Raw genomic sequence first — 16636 nt, 5'->3', positions numbered from 1 at the left:
TTAAATTGGATTTTATGCTTATGTGCCTATTCAACTTGCACTTGGAGAACTATGTGCTCTCAAACTTCTTTAGGTCAACCTTCGTGTCAATGATAACATGAATGTTATCTTCATCCGCCTAGTTTTGCTTAAGATTAGAGGGTTTTGTGTGCCTTAATTTTGAGGTCTTTTGGTCGAGCTCAAGGTTGGCACCTTTGGGTTGAGCTCTTCGGTCGACCTTTTAGTTTATTCTTTTAAGTTGAGTTCTTTCATCGACCTCTTGTTGACTTTTTAATTTGTGCTGAGCCTTTTAACCAACCTCTTGGTTGACTCTTATATGCCAACCTCTTGAGCTTACCTCATGGTTGTCTCCTTTAGGTCAAGGTCTTGACTGACCTCCTAGTTAACTCCTTTGGGTCGACCTCCTAGTTGACTCTTTTAGGTCTATTCCTTTATAAGCAAACCCTTTAGATTGTTCAACTTGATCTAGAATTGAGTACCCCAACACATGATGTGTACCCTTAACAACTGAACACTAAAGAGCCAACCAACAATGTCACAAAAGTGTTGGAAAAACTCGAACTTTCCTGCTTCATGAAGTTAAGATAGACACTTAGTAATTAAAGGTAGTAATAGGAGCACACGATTATAATTCTCCAATATGGAGATTCTTCCACTATACAAAGTGATAGTAGGGTTACAAGGATGTGTTTACAAAATTGACTCACTCTATGGTGGCTCACTCAAGCTTGAGGATAGAGACTTCCCAAGCTATTTATCTTCTCTCTCAAAGAGGCTCTTTCTCACTCTAAGAAGTTGATTCACTCTTTGTCTTGGATGGGTAGGAATGAAGGCTCCTACCCTTATTTATACTACTCCACCTCCACAATGAATGGTGGAGATTACTTGTATCCTAGGGTGGAGATTAATTCTCTAGAATGCTCCACACATTCTAGGAATCTCTACACTCTTCTACTTCCTTCCATACTCTTCCATAAGATTTTAGAAGGTTCCATACATCTCCAGAATATTTCAGAGGTTTCCACATTCTTCCACAAGCTTCTAGAGAGCTTTACACTACTTTAGAGTTCTCCAGAACGTTCTAGAAAATTCTACACTTTTCCAGAAAGTTCTAAAATTTTCTAGAACCTCTCCAATTAAGGAGGGATCCCAACAGAAAGGATGTTCCTCCCACGATACAAGATCAATTTTTATCTTCTTTTGTGATACAAAAAGCTAACCCTATGATAATAGGAAGTCATCTATCATCCTGTATCAAGTATTAGTATCCTTCAGAAACTCTAGAAGAATAGAATACTTTTTAAATATTCTAATCATAGGCTATCTTCGAACTATTATATATCTAAAGGTGACTCGTAGCCGGCACAATTACATATTAAAATAATGTCATTCGAATAATAGTAATAAATATTTCAATGTGTAAATACAACAATTTTATGGATATGGTGTGAAATTTGATTGGTGGCGTATCCACTCAACGCTTTTATCCATTTTAGACATTGATTTGGCGGCAACAAGTCAAAAACTGATTTTGTATATTTGTAGTAGTTGTGGTAGCATGCGTTTGTCCCCTCTTTCTCTGATGCTATGCTTGGCCGCGTGTTCTTTGCTTTAGCCATATACATAATCGCGTAGTGCTATTCCATGCTTCCTGGATTATTGCTGCCTATAAATATGTGTGCAAACCACCAATATCTTAAAGTAATATAAACTATAATCCACTACTCTTCTTCTTTGTCACAGTTGACTCCTCCCATGTCTTGAATTTGATCCCAAAACTAGAAAACTTTCTTCTAGCTACTTTATAAATTAGAATAAATCAAATCCTTACTATAGCCACCAAAGGATCCGTCTCTTTTTTTTATGCTGTACCTTCTTAATTTTCCCCAGATTCCTTAGTTTGAGGTAGCATTTGAAAGCTGCATGTGAAGTCGGTTGAAATTCCATAATCATATTCAAGCAAAGCAAAAGGTGAAATATTGATCCATAATTTTCTATTATATATCATTATCTTATAATATGTCTATGTAGCGTTTTAGGCTGATGGTTCAATATTTAATTAGATAGCATATCTGGAGCAATCAACGAGAACAACTAATAGACATGTTTCCCTCAAATCTAAGTATATGGGTAAAACTCCAGATCTTTGCGTATATATATGTAGCATAGAAATTAGGGCAAGAGAGGTAGCTAGCTGCTAGCACTATATATATACTGGGAACAATTTCAGCCCGAGTTTAGCATAAAATTCATGAACCTTCTGCTTTGTTTATTACAGAGAAAACATTGGACACACATGCATAAGTTATTATAAACATATTTATGTTCATAACTAGTAGTTTATAGCAATTCACACATGCTCAACCAATTAAGTTAAATTTTCTTAGTCAAAAGTTTTTCTGTGAAATTGGTAAAAATAAATGATCATTTTATTAAAATTAGTTATCAGTGGTTTTAGTTCAGTTGATTGAGTAGAATATATGAATGTTATAAATTTATGGTATTGTGTTCAATTTATATGGATTAAAAAAAGATTAATTCACGTTAAGCTTAGCTCATAAATGTTTTCACATATTAATTAAACGAAATTAAGAGTTTGCTGATTTTAATTTGTAATTCTTATCAATATATATAATTTGTGATACATATACCGAATGATTGATTTATTTTCACATGATTGAAGCTTGTGTTATTTTCATACAACTCTCAAATGGATTATGAACCTCCATTCCTCGAGACCTACAAGACCCTTGTTCTAAACCACCTTGATGATTCAAAGAATGAGTACTCCTCTTTGGTGGAGAGATCATGTGAACTACCAGTGATCGATCTTGGCCAGTTCAATGGCGAGAGAGACAAATGCATGAAAGAAATTGCAGAAGCTGCTAGTAAATGGGGTTTTTTCCAAGTCGTTAATCATGGGATTTCACAGGAGCTGCTGAAAAGCCTTGAATTTGAACAAAAGAAATTGTTCTATCAACCTTTTTTGAATAAGTCTGAAAAATTTAATTTTTCTAGTTTATCTGCCAAAACTTACAGGTGGGGGAATCCATATGCTACCAATCTGAGACAATTGTCATGGTCAGAAGCCTTTCATTTTTATGCCTCAGATATCTCATGGATGGACCAACACCAAAGTCTGAGGTAGGCAGCGCATCTTCATTATTCATGTTTTTGGCACTATATACACGTTTAAAAACACTGGGATGCAACAACATGTTGCAATGAGATTTTCGAGGAATTAGAAGAAGATTTTGAACTTTAATATGTTTTTAGTAGCCTAAATATTTGTTTTTAGTAACTGTAGTTTTAAAATAATAAGTTTTTTGGTTTCTCTGTTCAATTTTTTTTCTTCCCAAACACTGCTATAATGAATACTTTAAGGAAAATTCATATATGGTATGGTAAAGTGTTTGAAGATAAGAAAGTAAAATTAAAATAGGTTTTCATGTAAGTGACTTGTAATTTGTTAACTAATTAAATGAAATCTCTAACAACATTTAGACAAGGACTAAAACAGACTTTTTTTTCATATTATTACAAGGACTAAAATATCAAAGTAAGTTTTCATGTAAGTAGAGTGTTTGATATATATTTTGAAAGAAAAATAGATATATGGTAGAATGTTTGATGATAAGAATGCAAAATTAAAGTAAGTTTTCATATAAAAAGAACTTGTAATTTGATAACTAAGTAAGTGAAATCCCTAACAATATTTAGGCAGAGAAATTAAAACAAACTTTTCTTTTTTTCAAATTACAAGAATTAAACATGACTAATTTTATATTTGAGGGATAAAAACAAGCCTACCCCAAATTTAAAGGAGGAAAAACATTTTTTTTTAATCACCATAATTAAGATCTTTAAATTCCTAGTGAAACCTCAAGGTACATATTCTTACAAAATTTGATTTTTTGAGCTTGATAAGAAATTAATTAATTTTCAATTTGGAGCTTAATCATTAAAGTTCATAGTCTCTCTCTAAGGATGTTTTTTTTTTTTTGGTTATAAGTCAGAAATCACATGTTTCTCTCAACAACTGGGTTAAAGACCAATATCAACCCATGAGTATCTTTGCAATGATGTATTCTATAAGAATTGAATTCAGATTATTTTCTAAAAACTCAATACGTGTTGTTGATTGAGTCACATCTGTTGAGTAAAAAAATATATATTTAAACTAAGAATTAATTTGCAACAAAATTTAAAAGGACAGTTAATAACGGGATGTCACCTCTTCTTAATCTTTTTGTTTATTTATTTGCGTATATCCTCCAATATTTAATTATTTTATTTACCATTCGATCCCTTTTACAAATGAATCTTAGTTTACTTGGGAGTACTGGGGAATACATGTTTTAACTTATTATGACTATCAAACAGCGCCAGTGCCAGTACATTATTGGGTGCCTCTGCAACCTAACTCGTGATCATACATCTTCATTTTCTTTTTACATTTTCTTTTTACAAAATGCTCAAATTTAAACAGCACTTGTAAAAAGATAACTAAAATTAGGAGGGTTAGTGAAACGTGGAAAGGGATAGAAAATTCAGGAAGTGAGAAAAAAAAATGAAGAAAGAAACGCATCACTACTCTAAAACCCAAAGCATCGCTATTCTTTGTGGCCATATATGCTTTCATTTGCCTTCATTGTGTTACCATGCTTTATGTGTTTTACCTTAACCCTAATTTATACAAGTACTTTTTTTTTTTTTAATTTAGATCAAGCCTTGAATCTTTTGCAACAAGAATGTTCCCCCTTGCTGAAAGCTTGGCAGAAGTACTAGCCTACAAATTGAATACGAAATCCAACTATTTCCGTGAAAATTGCTTGCCAAAGAGTTCGTACATTCGACTGAATAGATATCCTCCATGCCCTATATCGTCAAAGGTGCATGGCCTGTTGCCTCACAGTGATACAAGTTTTCTTACCATCGTACATCAGGACCAGGTTGGGGGATTGCAATTGATGAAAGATGGAAAATGGGTTGGTGTCAAACCTAACCCACAAGCTCTAGTTGTTAATATTGGTGACTTCTTTCAGGTGAAATCTCTTCATTTATTTTAGAGTAATTGATGCTATATTTGCATACAATATTATCTTCTTATTTGTCTTCCTAATACTTAATAAAGAAATAATTAAATAAAGAAAGTAAATGTATTTAATAATATATCTTTAAAATGTTATAAGAGAATTTAAAACTCAGAATATGCTAAATTTGTAAGTTATACCTATTTTCCTAATTCAGCGGTTCTTCTCCTAATATTATTTTCTGACAGATAAAAAAGAAGGAATATTTCGATTTTCAAAATGAACGATGACTATTTAGTGTATGTTTGGAATAGAGTTTATAAATATAAGTTTGGATTAAACTTAAATTTATAAACTGAGTTTTGTAAAAGTATCTAAATTTTGTTTTCCAAATCTGAATTTAAAAAAAAAACTTTCGAACATATTTTTCTGAGGTAATTAAACATGATATAAATTAATTTTACTTTCAAACATATACCGTTGAAACATTCCTACTGGAAATTCAAGCCCATTGTTAGAATATTAATATATGTTATGTTTGATAAAATTAGTCGAAAAAAATTAATTAGAAGCTGAAAAATTAATTAGAAATTAGTTGAAAGTGAAAAAACTATCTTATGAATATTGTTATATGGTATGAAGATTAGTAGTATGAAAACACACGCATCCTACTTGTTTAGTTTTATTGGCTAAGATTTAAAAATCGCTTAATTATACAATTGTTTCCTAATTAAATTAAAAGTTGGATCCTCAATTTTAAAAAAGTCCAATCAAGTCCCCTAATTATTTAAAAACACTAAAATTCTATCATTTCTATCAATTGTTAGTTTGATTAACGAAAATAAATATTTTTACATTATTTTAGTAAAACAAGATATTTTCATATTAATTGTTCATAAAACTGATATAAAAATGATATCTTTGTTAAGGTTTGTGACTTATGCAAATAAATATTTTTATATCAGTTATTAATATAACCAATGTAAATTAAAAGACAATTTTATATCAGTTGTCAATACAACCGATGTAAAATGACATCCTTGTTAAAATTTGTAGCCGATGTAAATAAATATTTTTATATTGATTCACAATACAACCAATGCAAAAATATTTATTTACACAACTTTTGTTAATCAAACACACGAAGTTGACAAAAATGATATGATTATAGTATTTTTAAATAATTATATGACTTTATTAAATTTTTTAATAATTGAGGGATCCAATTAAACCTTTAATTATAATTAAGCATAAATAAAATAAGGGAAATCATCTAGATTCCTTAGTGCACAACATTCATGCTATCAAATTCATACTAATTATCATTTTCCCTATCTTATCTTATTGAAGCATATGTGTTTGGTGAAATTATGTGTTGAAATAATTGAAAATGTAAAATTTCATAAAGAATAAAAATAATAATAAAAATTTCCTTAAATAGTTAAATGAAAAAGATTAAAAAAATTTTAATAAATAATTAAGGACAAAAAAATAATATAAAAAATTCAAAACTAGAAGTTAATATTTTAAGTAGTCTCAAAAAATATTATAAACTACTAAGAAAACCTATTAACCGAACAATCAAGCTATTCAACTAGTGAAAAAAGAAGAAACTATCTAAAATGCTTTCAGTATGCAAGCTTTTCAATAAGCGGTCCGAATACTTCAAACCGACCAACTTTGCTTCAAAATCTCAATGGACCAAAAAGGCTTAAAAATATGATCAGGTTTAAGATAAAAACATGATTTCTTTCTTTTATTGCATAAAAGCTTGATTTATAACAGGCATTAAACTGTTTTAGCTTATTTTTCCAAAGTATTTTTTTATGTGTTTGTGTCTTTATACTTTTTCAAATTTTTAATTTTAGTCTTAAGTTTTTTTTTTTGTTAACACCTTCAATCTTTGTTGTTAAGTAATAACGACATAACAACAGTCCAATAATCATGTATAACTTTTTTATGTTTGTCTTTTCAATTGCTCCAGTGACGACTTTAATTGATCAAAATTTATATTAAGTACTAAAAACAAAAATTTGAAAAAGTTTTAGGAAAAAAATTGAGTAAACCCTCCCTTTATTGGACTCCAATCAAAAAGCTTTTTTCTAAAATGTGTAGGCATTCAGCAATGGTGTTTATAAAAGCATAAAACACCGAGTGGTTGCTGCCGAGAAAGTAGAGAGGTTTTCTATGGCTTTTTTTTATTGCCCCTCCGAAGATGCACTTATAGAAAGCCACATCAAGCCAGCTACGTACAGGAAATTCACTTCGAGGGAGTTTAGACAACAGACTGAGAAAGATGTCAAGCAAACAGGGGATAAAGAGGGGCTCTCTAGATTTCTTCTGTAGAAGTATATATATACCTATATCTGTGTAAACTTAAAGTAATCATATCTGTCTTATTTTGTAACATTTTCTTTTGTGTGTACTCTTGTTTTGTAACATAGCTCATGAGTTTTTGAGTTAAATAAATTAATATTTTAAATATTATTTTATCAAATGAGAACCGTTCTACCAAATTTAGTGAGAGGGTGGTTGCGGAGTTGATCTTCCATTATTGCCTCGAAGCACAACGGTGAGGGTGTTGAAATAGAATCTTTTTTTGAAATAGATGTTTTAATGACAACAAACTTTTAAGAAGTAAATTCTAAGTCTTTTAGACTTATATCCTATTAATGGTTCGCTTGGAGTGTTTTCAAAGAGACAGAACTTATTCAAGAAGTATATATGGAGAAAGATGTGAAGCATTGGTCTGCGGTGAAGGTTTCTTAAATCTAAAGATTGTCTAACTTCAAAAGCAAGAAACCAGAAGCATATAAGGACAATCATGAATTATATGTTAAAGTGTAGATATCAAAAGCTTCATATGACTAGAAGTATGATTCTAGAGGTAATATTTAAGTCAAGAAGCTACACATGACTTAAGGATCATCAGAGGATACAGTGCAAAAGACAATAGTATAAACAAACATGTCTACACTGTCAAGAACCACACACCAGAAGCTGTGAAGAAAAAAGTCATGCATCAATGTAATAAGACATTGTCATGACACATCTACGGGAAAAGATCAGATTGACAAAAAGGAACTAGTCATCAACAATGAGTTTTACCTTAGCAAGGCAACCAGAGAAAAGAAAAGGAGTTTCAAACATTTGCAATGGTAGAAAAATAAATGAACACTAATATGCAAAAGACTTGTTTTTCTAAGTGTAGCAGAACTCACGACTATGCTGGAGAAAGGATGAGTCATGAGCCACTAACAACAACAAGCACCAAAAACATAAATTCAAATTTGCAAGTTGTTTCATTTAAGGAAAAGGAGGAACCAACTGTGTGATGAATGTAATTCACAACAAATCTCCTTAGCCTCTAAATCTCTCAAGATAAGGAGCAACGATCATCTTCAAGGCTTTATATAAGATGTTGAAGTGCAACTGGAGTTCTTTGCTAGGAAGGAAAATAAGATAGAGAGGCTATAAATCAAAAGCCAAATTGTAAATATATACCATTAGCTTCTAACAATAATCTTCCTTAGCCTAGACTCTTAAGAACCTTAAAGACAGATCTATCTAGTCATAGAGAATTTGTAAACATCTTCTCAGGGAGAGCTTACAGACAAGTTTTTCCTTGAGAGATGTATAGGTACTTATGCCTAAATAGAACCCATTTAGGATAAGGAACCTCCAGAGAGAAAACAGGGGATTGTTGCTTCTCAAGGTTGTGTGTGAGCATAATAGGTTGTTGTGTGAGTCAAGTAACAGGTGTTACTAAGGTTTCAAAGTCTAGAGAGGCTTTTAGAAAGAATACTTAGTTGAAGCATGAAGAGGCTTTTTGAAAGAATACTTAGGGAGAGCTTGTAGAGGCTTATAGAATACTGGTATAGGATCTTGTGGAGGATTTAGGAAAGAAAAAATATCACATTTGGTGCTTGTGTTAGTGGAAATTGTACGAGCTTAGGAATTGGATGTAGCCCAAGGTTGTGGGTGAACCAATATAAATTCTATGTGCGCTTTATCCTTTTTTACTACTTTTATTTTGTTGCTTTTATATCTTTTACTTGGGAAAACATGTTTTACAATGTCATATCTTTTATATAAGATCATAAGAAGTTTTCTCAAATTGTTTTCAAACTTTAGAAGCAACCTTTACTTATATGCATAAAAGATAAAAACAGATTCTGCACTACCCTAAATCTGATTATTTTTAGTAGCTTCTTAAGTCCTATTTGATAGTATCTTTGTAAGATTTTATTAGAAAATTATTTTCATACAAAGTATTGTTAAAGGATTAAGATTGCTCCTAAAAAAGCTTTGGGAAACTAAACTTTGATATATCTTAGAAACTTCAGAAGTTGCATGTTTTTTTGTAGATAAAACCATAGTCGGTTAAGTGTCACTATTCAACCCACTTACTAGTGACTTTCTGATTCACTTCAAATGGTCTTAGAGCTCAGCCTTTGAGAATTGAGCTCACTTAACAGTACAATAGGAAAAGATCCTAAAGAAGTGATGGCTACCGCAAAAGAGGTAGTTAACACAAGCAATGCACCAACCACTAGTAGGAGGAACACATTGGTATAGGTTTAATTGAAGAAAAAGAGTAGAATATAATTTAGAACACAATGTTGTAGTTACAAGTAAATTTCGACACAAAGATAGTTATTTAAAATACCCAAAATAGCTATAGCAAATAATTTTAGACAAAGAATTAATAAAATAAACAATAGGAATTACTATAGCAATAATTAGTGACTTTGGAATTTAATTTGAATATACTAGGGATACAAAAATAAAATTTAGATTCTTGTTGAAATTGTACAGAAATCTCAACATGATTATTTTAGAACTGGAATCATTTTAGGAGATAAGAATTGTGCTCTATAATTGACCAGTTTAGCTCTAAATGAGTTCTAAAGTGTTTAGTCCTCATTAAGGTAGTAGTGATTATGAAATCACTATCCACAAATACACATCACTAAAACATTAACAACTCTAAGATCATAAATCTCATTTTTAATAGCTGCAAGCTAATTATAAAATAAATTGTCTAACTTTATAAACACAACAATAATCACTTTAGCACCTGAAAACAGAAAGTTACAATCTTCCTATGTACCACCCAAGAGGATTAGTGACCCATTTTAATGTACATGGGATGGATTATTGTCAGTGGTGAAACCTAAACCTTTGAGACATGCCATAATGAGATAGCGGGTACGAACGTGTCGTATCTCAAACCTCAATGGAATCCAAGTATCATATGATGTGTATTTGTTTTTGGTGGAGCTTGTATTCTTGAGACAATACATAGTGAGATGGTAGGTACAGATTGATTGATGGGTTGATGATGATGATGTTTGATAGTTGAATCATGATGTTGACAATGATTAACTAATGATGATGATGATGATGCTTGTTGATTGAATCCTGATGTGATGATTGATGAATTGATGATGATTATGAGATGCTCTGTTATGTGGATTCTAAGTTTCATACTTCATAAATATATGATTTTTGAGCGTTACATTCTATATATGATGGTATTTGATTATGTTTTAATTGTTAAGTTCTATATTGTTTTAGTATATTTGTTTTTGGTATGTTTACGCTTGCATTTTTGCACATGTGGTTTATGTCTGCTATGATCTCACATTTGACTTACGCGGGGAGCAAATGGTTAAGAGGTGACCATATGTGTTTCAGAGACTTCATGAATATGCATACTTGAACGTGAAGATGTGATTTTCATCTTATGTTTCCTTTTTAACATTATGTATAGTGTTAGCCGACTTAAAGTCTAGATAGTTTATCTTTAAAGAGTATTTTATGTTTATTTACTTGTTTTGAGAATATTTGAGTTGTTATTATGTTGCATATGCCTAGTTGTGTTGGAGTATCACAAGGCACATAGTTTATTCAACTATATAAATTTAATGTGATATCTTATCTTGATGTCATGCATTTAAGCTTTGGCCCTTTGAAATGCCAAGAGTTTACAAGTACTTTCATAAATAAATTAATTTAAGAGTTTTAATTGAATTAAAATAAGTCTTCTGTTTTGTTTGTTTTAGAGTTATCATGTAGCGACAATGGGTTGTTACATTAGGAATATATAATCTTTCCTTGTTTTATTTTATTTAGATTCTAGGAAATCCTATTTATACTTATATATAGATAAATCAAATGTATTCAAAAGGAGAGATTATTATTGAATAAATTTTTGAGATTTTTCTCAATATTTCAGCCTTTCAACATTCTTACAAATTAATGAGTTGTTGAATCCTCGTCAATTCCATTAGGTATAATGAATCAGAACTATAGTCCACATTGCCATGACTCATAGTTAGTCATGTTCATCCTTTGCTCATCACAATTTTTCTAGTTTGATGTCTTAATGTATATGGGCTCTTATTAGAACAAAAAACTAATTTTTATGTACCCTAGGTAAGAATTTAGAATTCTAATGAATAATATGCTTTGTTCATTTGCGCATGAATTATTTATTATAAAACTCCAATGTTCATTCATGGATATTATCACTTGTTTTATATGAAGCTAAACCCAAATGCCATCATGTTTGAATATTTTTTAATATTATGTAAACTACACTTTTTTAATTTCTTTATATGTGCATTCGAAGGCAAAAAAACATAATTCTTTTGATACACAGTTTCATGAAGCCTAATGAGTTTAATGACAACAACGTAAGCAAAGGCCAATTTTAATATAAAGTAATTATGCCTCTTTTTGCATATAATAATTGGATGAGCAAAAACATCATATTTGAAATTAGGCTGGCCTAAAACTGAGTGGTGTCATTAACCTAAATTTGAAAGTTATTTACGCTTCTTCTTAAAATGGTAATCCTTAACATTAATAGCCATGCATATAAATTTTTTTACTTTTGGAACAAGCCTAAATGGATCATCAAGATATTTGATAGCAAAAAGAGATTAGAATGTTGTTGGCAAAAGATATCAACAAGAAAGAATGGCAAAGACAGAGAATGCAAAAGAAGAGAATGGCAAAAATAATGTCAACAACAAGGATCACTTCGATGCACATATTAATTCTTTCAAAAAAATATTGATTGTCTTGTAATTTAAACAATATAAGTAAATTTGCATATGCATTAAGATGACTTTTGCACTCAAAGAAATGGAAGAGAAGGTTACAACACCATTTCATTAACATAATGTTACATCAGATACAAAATTTTGGCAATCTAATTCTACAGCTTTTATATAAGTATATGATACAATCTTTCAATAATATTGTTACATAACTACTTTTGTCATGTAGACAATGGAATTCCTTTGTTGCTCGAGCAACTATTTTTATTCATGTGTTCCAGTTGAGTCATTTCTTATTGGGAGGAATGTTTTCAAATCAATCGTATATAGACCTATATTAACTAGAAGATAATATAAGATTTAAAGGTGAAAAAATAACTTGCATAGTTAAAATATAAATATCATTCAAGTGGTCTTCCAAGGATCCTAATGGTATATACTCATAAATAGAAGCCTTTGATCTCCATTAGCACAATAACCAATAAGGTTGACAAGGTTAGGATGTTGAAGTAGACTCCACATCAACACATGAACAAGGAATTCCTTATTCCCCTTAAGTCTATTTCGATTAAGTTGCTTAATTGTGACAACTTACAGTAAATATATACAACATTAAAAGGGACAAAACATGTTACAAACTAAACGCACATAAAATTTATGTAGAGTTTTATGTTAACAAAACTCAATCTATTATTATGGTTGTTAGATAAAATCAATCTGAAAAGGGGAAATGATGAATAATAAAGAAAAGAGAAAAAATCACTTCATTGCCTAACACGTTTCTCCTATTTTTCATAAACAAACAAATAAATAATGAGAAAATAGACTCATCTGATTAATAATTTCCAGACATCCTTTATATATTTTACCAAAGTCTCCCTCTCCTAAGAGACATTTTGTAGCACCCCGATCAAATCACACTAGAATGAGAAGGATCCAGAAGTTATGCAGGTATGTGACTGCACAGTTGAGGATAACTTAAAAGAATTAATTGGTACTACCTATACCAATAAGATACATCTACTTTTTGGTATCTCATCACCAAAGAACTTCACGGTTAAACATGCTTGGCTTGGAATAGTTATGAGATGGGTGACCTTCTGGGAAGTTTCCCAAAAAATGTGAGTGAGGGCAAAGCATGTTGAAAAGTCTTGTGTTGGTTTATTGGGGTCAGTCATTGATCCTGGAAGCAGGCATAGTTGATTTTTGAGGTCTCAGAAAGGGCTACCTATGGAGGATTTTGACCAACAAGGATGTTGAGTGAAGTGTCACCGCGTGAAGTGTCATAGAGTGAGATTCGTTGAAAAGTAAAAAATCAGAGATGTTACACATTTAGCTCTAAGATTTCTAGTTACAGTTGTCAACTCACAAAATGAGGATGTATGTGCCGCAATGTCATCACTCGAGTTTTATTTATGCAAGAAAACCCAAACAAAACAAGAGATAAATTTGTGCAAGACATAATTGCATAACCACCCAAATTACCTTTAAAAAGGTCTCATTATCATAATCACATTGATGTCTCTCTCTTTTCCTATGTAAAAAAAAAAAGTATTTGTCATTAGTTTCATATGAGCAACAAATTGTCTCAAATTTCCATGTTCTCAATCTTGTTCTTAATGCCCAAATATCCAAAATAAGGAATCCAACTCATGCTTCTTCTCCTTTTCCCTCTTCAATGGAGACAACATTGAGATAAAGTAATTTGAATTTAAATTACAATTTTTATTTTCACTCAAAACATGAAGTCATTTACTCATTTATAAAGAACTAGTGAATGAAAAAGGAAGGGGAAGTCAAAGTCTACAACCAACAATTATTTAAGAGCATTATTTTTCGCCGTAAAGAAATCTAAGTATGAATATAGTCAAAAACATATTTAATCAATTATTTGTAAGAACAATATCAATGTTCAATTTAATAGTCGAAAATTTGAATAATTTATATCAAAATCTAACTTCTAAGTTGAAATATCATTACCACTGATGATTTTGTACCAAAATAATATTAGGAAACATTAATAGTGGTTTGAATAGATATAAGCAAATAATATTCATATTTTTTTTGTAGTTTTGTTTTGTGGTACAAAGTGTTGATGACAGAGCACAAAGCTTCCTTCACTCTCTCCTCAATTATGTCTAAGTGTGCATAAAAAAACTATGTCTAAGTGTAAATACAAGGTGGGGTTGTATCCTAACCTTTTTATTTTAAGTTATCTCCAACACTTTTTGCCACACATTATTGTGTAATATGTCTTCCTTGCCAAACATCTTGGCATGGTGTTTGTCGAGTCCGTGTTTGAGTATGACAACATATGATGATAACATCGTTGAGCCTCTTTGACATTTCAAGAAGGGTATGCCTCTTGACATATCTCCATGTCTTTGTGATTTATTGCCAACCTATCTTGTTAGGTATTAGAGGTAGGTATACTTGGATGAGAATGAATGGGCAATCTCTTTAGAGGTCATACATTGTACTTGTTGACTTGTCATTGATTTTTCCCACCTAAGTTGATATGTCGGATGGATGATTATAATTTTTCTTTTAGAGTTATTAATCCTCATGGTTGGTTTAAGAGTCAATCTCATCCCAACCAATCAGTTTGGGAGCCTCTAAACTTGACTGGTCTCGGTTAAATGTGTGGCAAGCTTATTAGGATACAAGATTGAGCTTAAATAACAAGGGTGAATGTTATTGGAGCTAAATCTTGTATCCTAACCAGCCTGCACTAAGGTCGAATCTGCAGTCACACATTTAACTTAAAGGTGTGGAGGCTTTGAAAGCCCAATATTTGACCACAATCAGTCTTTGCAAAGACTAAAACAACTCACAATCTTGTAAACATCACGCATAAAATTATGAAGGCTTTGGAAACTCAACCTCTAACCATAATTAATATTTACGAAGATCGAAAAACCTACAAAGCATTTTGTACAACCTCATAACAAAACATTGTGTTTGGTTTTACCTCATAGTTGATTTCATTATTATTAGTTTAATATTAAATGTATACAAAGAACTTGATAATAATAAAAAAACATGATATCAATGGTTTATTAATTTCATCACTTTTGTGCAAAATAAATTGCGTTGCCAATTAAATTTTCTTTACATCTTACACTAATTTTCAATGCAAAAAGATCAAAATAAATAAATAACTAATAAATCACGTCACACTGCATCACTCATATAAAACAAAAGGAAACTCGATCCTTGTATATGTTATTAAAACATATATAAATATCAAGCATTGCTAACACAAAGTTAATCTATGGGAAACGACATAAATTATATAGTTTCAAATTTATTATTCCTACAAGAGCAACAAGAATAAAATTCCCTTGGCTAAAAGATAGAACCTAAGATCTCATACATCTGCTCCATTAACTCCTAACTATTAGGCTAGTCCTTGTGGGTTAAGGAGCAACACCCTTACCCTTCCTATTCCCACCTTCACCATGTGCATGTGAAGAAGAAGGACCAACATTCTGAAAACTAGTTTCCCATGGTGGAAAAGGGTCCCACTTATCAAGATCATCAACATCAATGGCAATAGAGGGAGCAAAGTCAAGCTCCATTGTTGTCGGCTGCAAATGTGCCACAAACTTACCCTTCAAAGAAGACTCACCACCATAATTGGGACTCAGCTTTCTCACAAACTCCGGGCCCATGTATCGGGCCAGCTCCATTTGGGCCTTGGCAAGGTCCTCTTTCACCTTGCGATGATTCTCTTCCAACTCCCGTATGAGGCCCACGCACCCATGCACAGGGTCCCTCACACGTGCCTCTGCCTGGTATGCCAACGTCTTCACCACCCACCCCCGCAACTTTGGCTTTGTGATGTTGAGCATGCTTCCTACGTTGCCACCGCCAAACACATGGTGCACGCACGCGAACCGCTGGATGTTCTCCGCTGGAAAGTATGGTGCGAACATGCAAATATCCGAATAGCACCTTCGCCGTTGGTACTTGCATGCGCCGCATGTTGACATGACTTATGGACAAAAGAAAATGAATACTTGGTAGAGATTAGTCATTGTTTTCGATAGTAGATACTTCGTACCAATATCATGATAATAAAAAAAATACTCAAACTAAATTTACGATGGCAAGAAGGATAAATTCTCTAACCATGAAGTCACACACACACACACACACATAGAGAGAGAGAAAGAGAGCTTACTAAGGTGTGAAATGGAGGCTACAACGCGTAGAATAGAATTTTCACAGCTTTGTTAGTGTGAGTCTACTTAAACCACTATCTCTACCAACTCTTGTTTTCTTCGGTGGTTATTGTCAGTCTTATCATCATGTATTTATACACGGTCATTGCTTCACTAATCACCATAAGAAGATACAAGTGTTAAATATTGATTAGATACAGATGAATACAAAATAAGCATTTAATAATTCAATAAATAAAAGCAAAATAAATATTTGAATTGAATTTCTAAGTATTGTCAATGTGTCAACTAATAAAAAATGATTGACTTTTAAGTTTATTAATATAGAAAGAAATAAATTTATATG

At 31.6% G+C, this 16636-nt stretch overlaps 2 protein-coding genes across 2 annotated transcripts; one reads left to right on the top strand and one right to left on the bottom strand.

Moving 5' to 3' along the window:
* The first annotated feature begins 1692 nt into the window (after positions 1 to 1692).
* LOC114393246 (gibberellin 2-beta-dioxygenase 8-like) lies at positions 1693 to 7515 on the top strand. The gene is made up of 4 exons (XM_028354517.1): positions 1693 to 1971; positions 2684 to 3144; positions 4724 to 5045; positions 7149 to 7515. Exons 2-4 carry the CDS (start codon positions 2711 to 2713, stop codon positions 7377 to 7379), a joined length of 987 nt encoding a protein of 328 aa, XP_028210318.1. The 5' UTR covers positions 1693 to 1971; positions 2684 to 2710; the 3' UTR covers positions 7380 to 7515.
* An 8007-nt stretch (positions 7516 to 15522) lies between these two features.
* LOC114391531 (LOB domain-containing protein 24-like) lies at positions 15523 to 16098 on the bottom strand. Its single transcript, XM_028352528.1, has one exon. It carries the CDS (start codon positions 16096 to 16098, stop codon positions 15523 to 15525), a length of 576 nt encoding a protein of 191 aa, XP_028208329.1.
* Positions 16099 to 16636: the final 538 nt, after the last annotated feature.

This window comes from Glycine soja, chromosome 17 (assembly GCF_004193775.1).
Source record: "Glycine soja cultivar W05 chromosome 17, ASM419377v2, whole genome shotgun sequence".
NCBI classification, from domain to species: domain Eukaryota; kingdom Viridiplantae; phylum Streptophyta; class Magnoliopsida; order Fabales; family Fabaceae; genus Glycine; species Glycine soja.
This window is presented reverse-complemented; position numbering and strand designations above follow the sequence as displayed.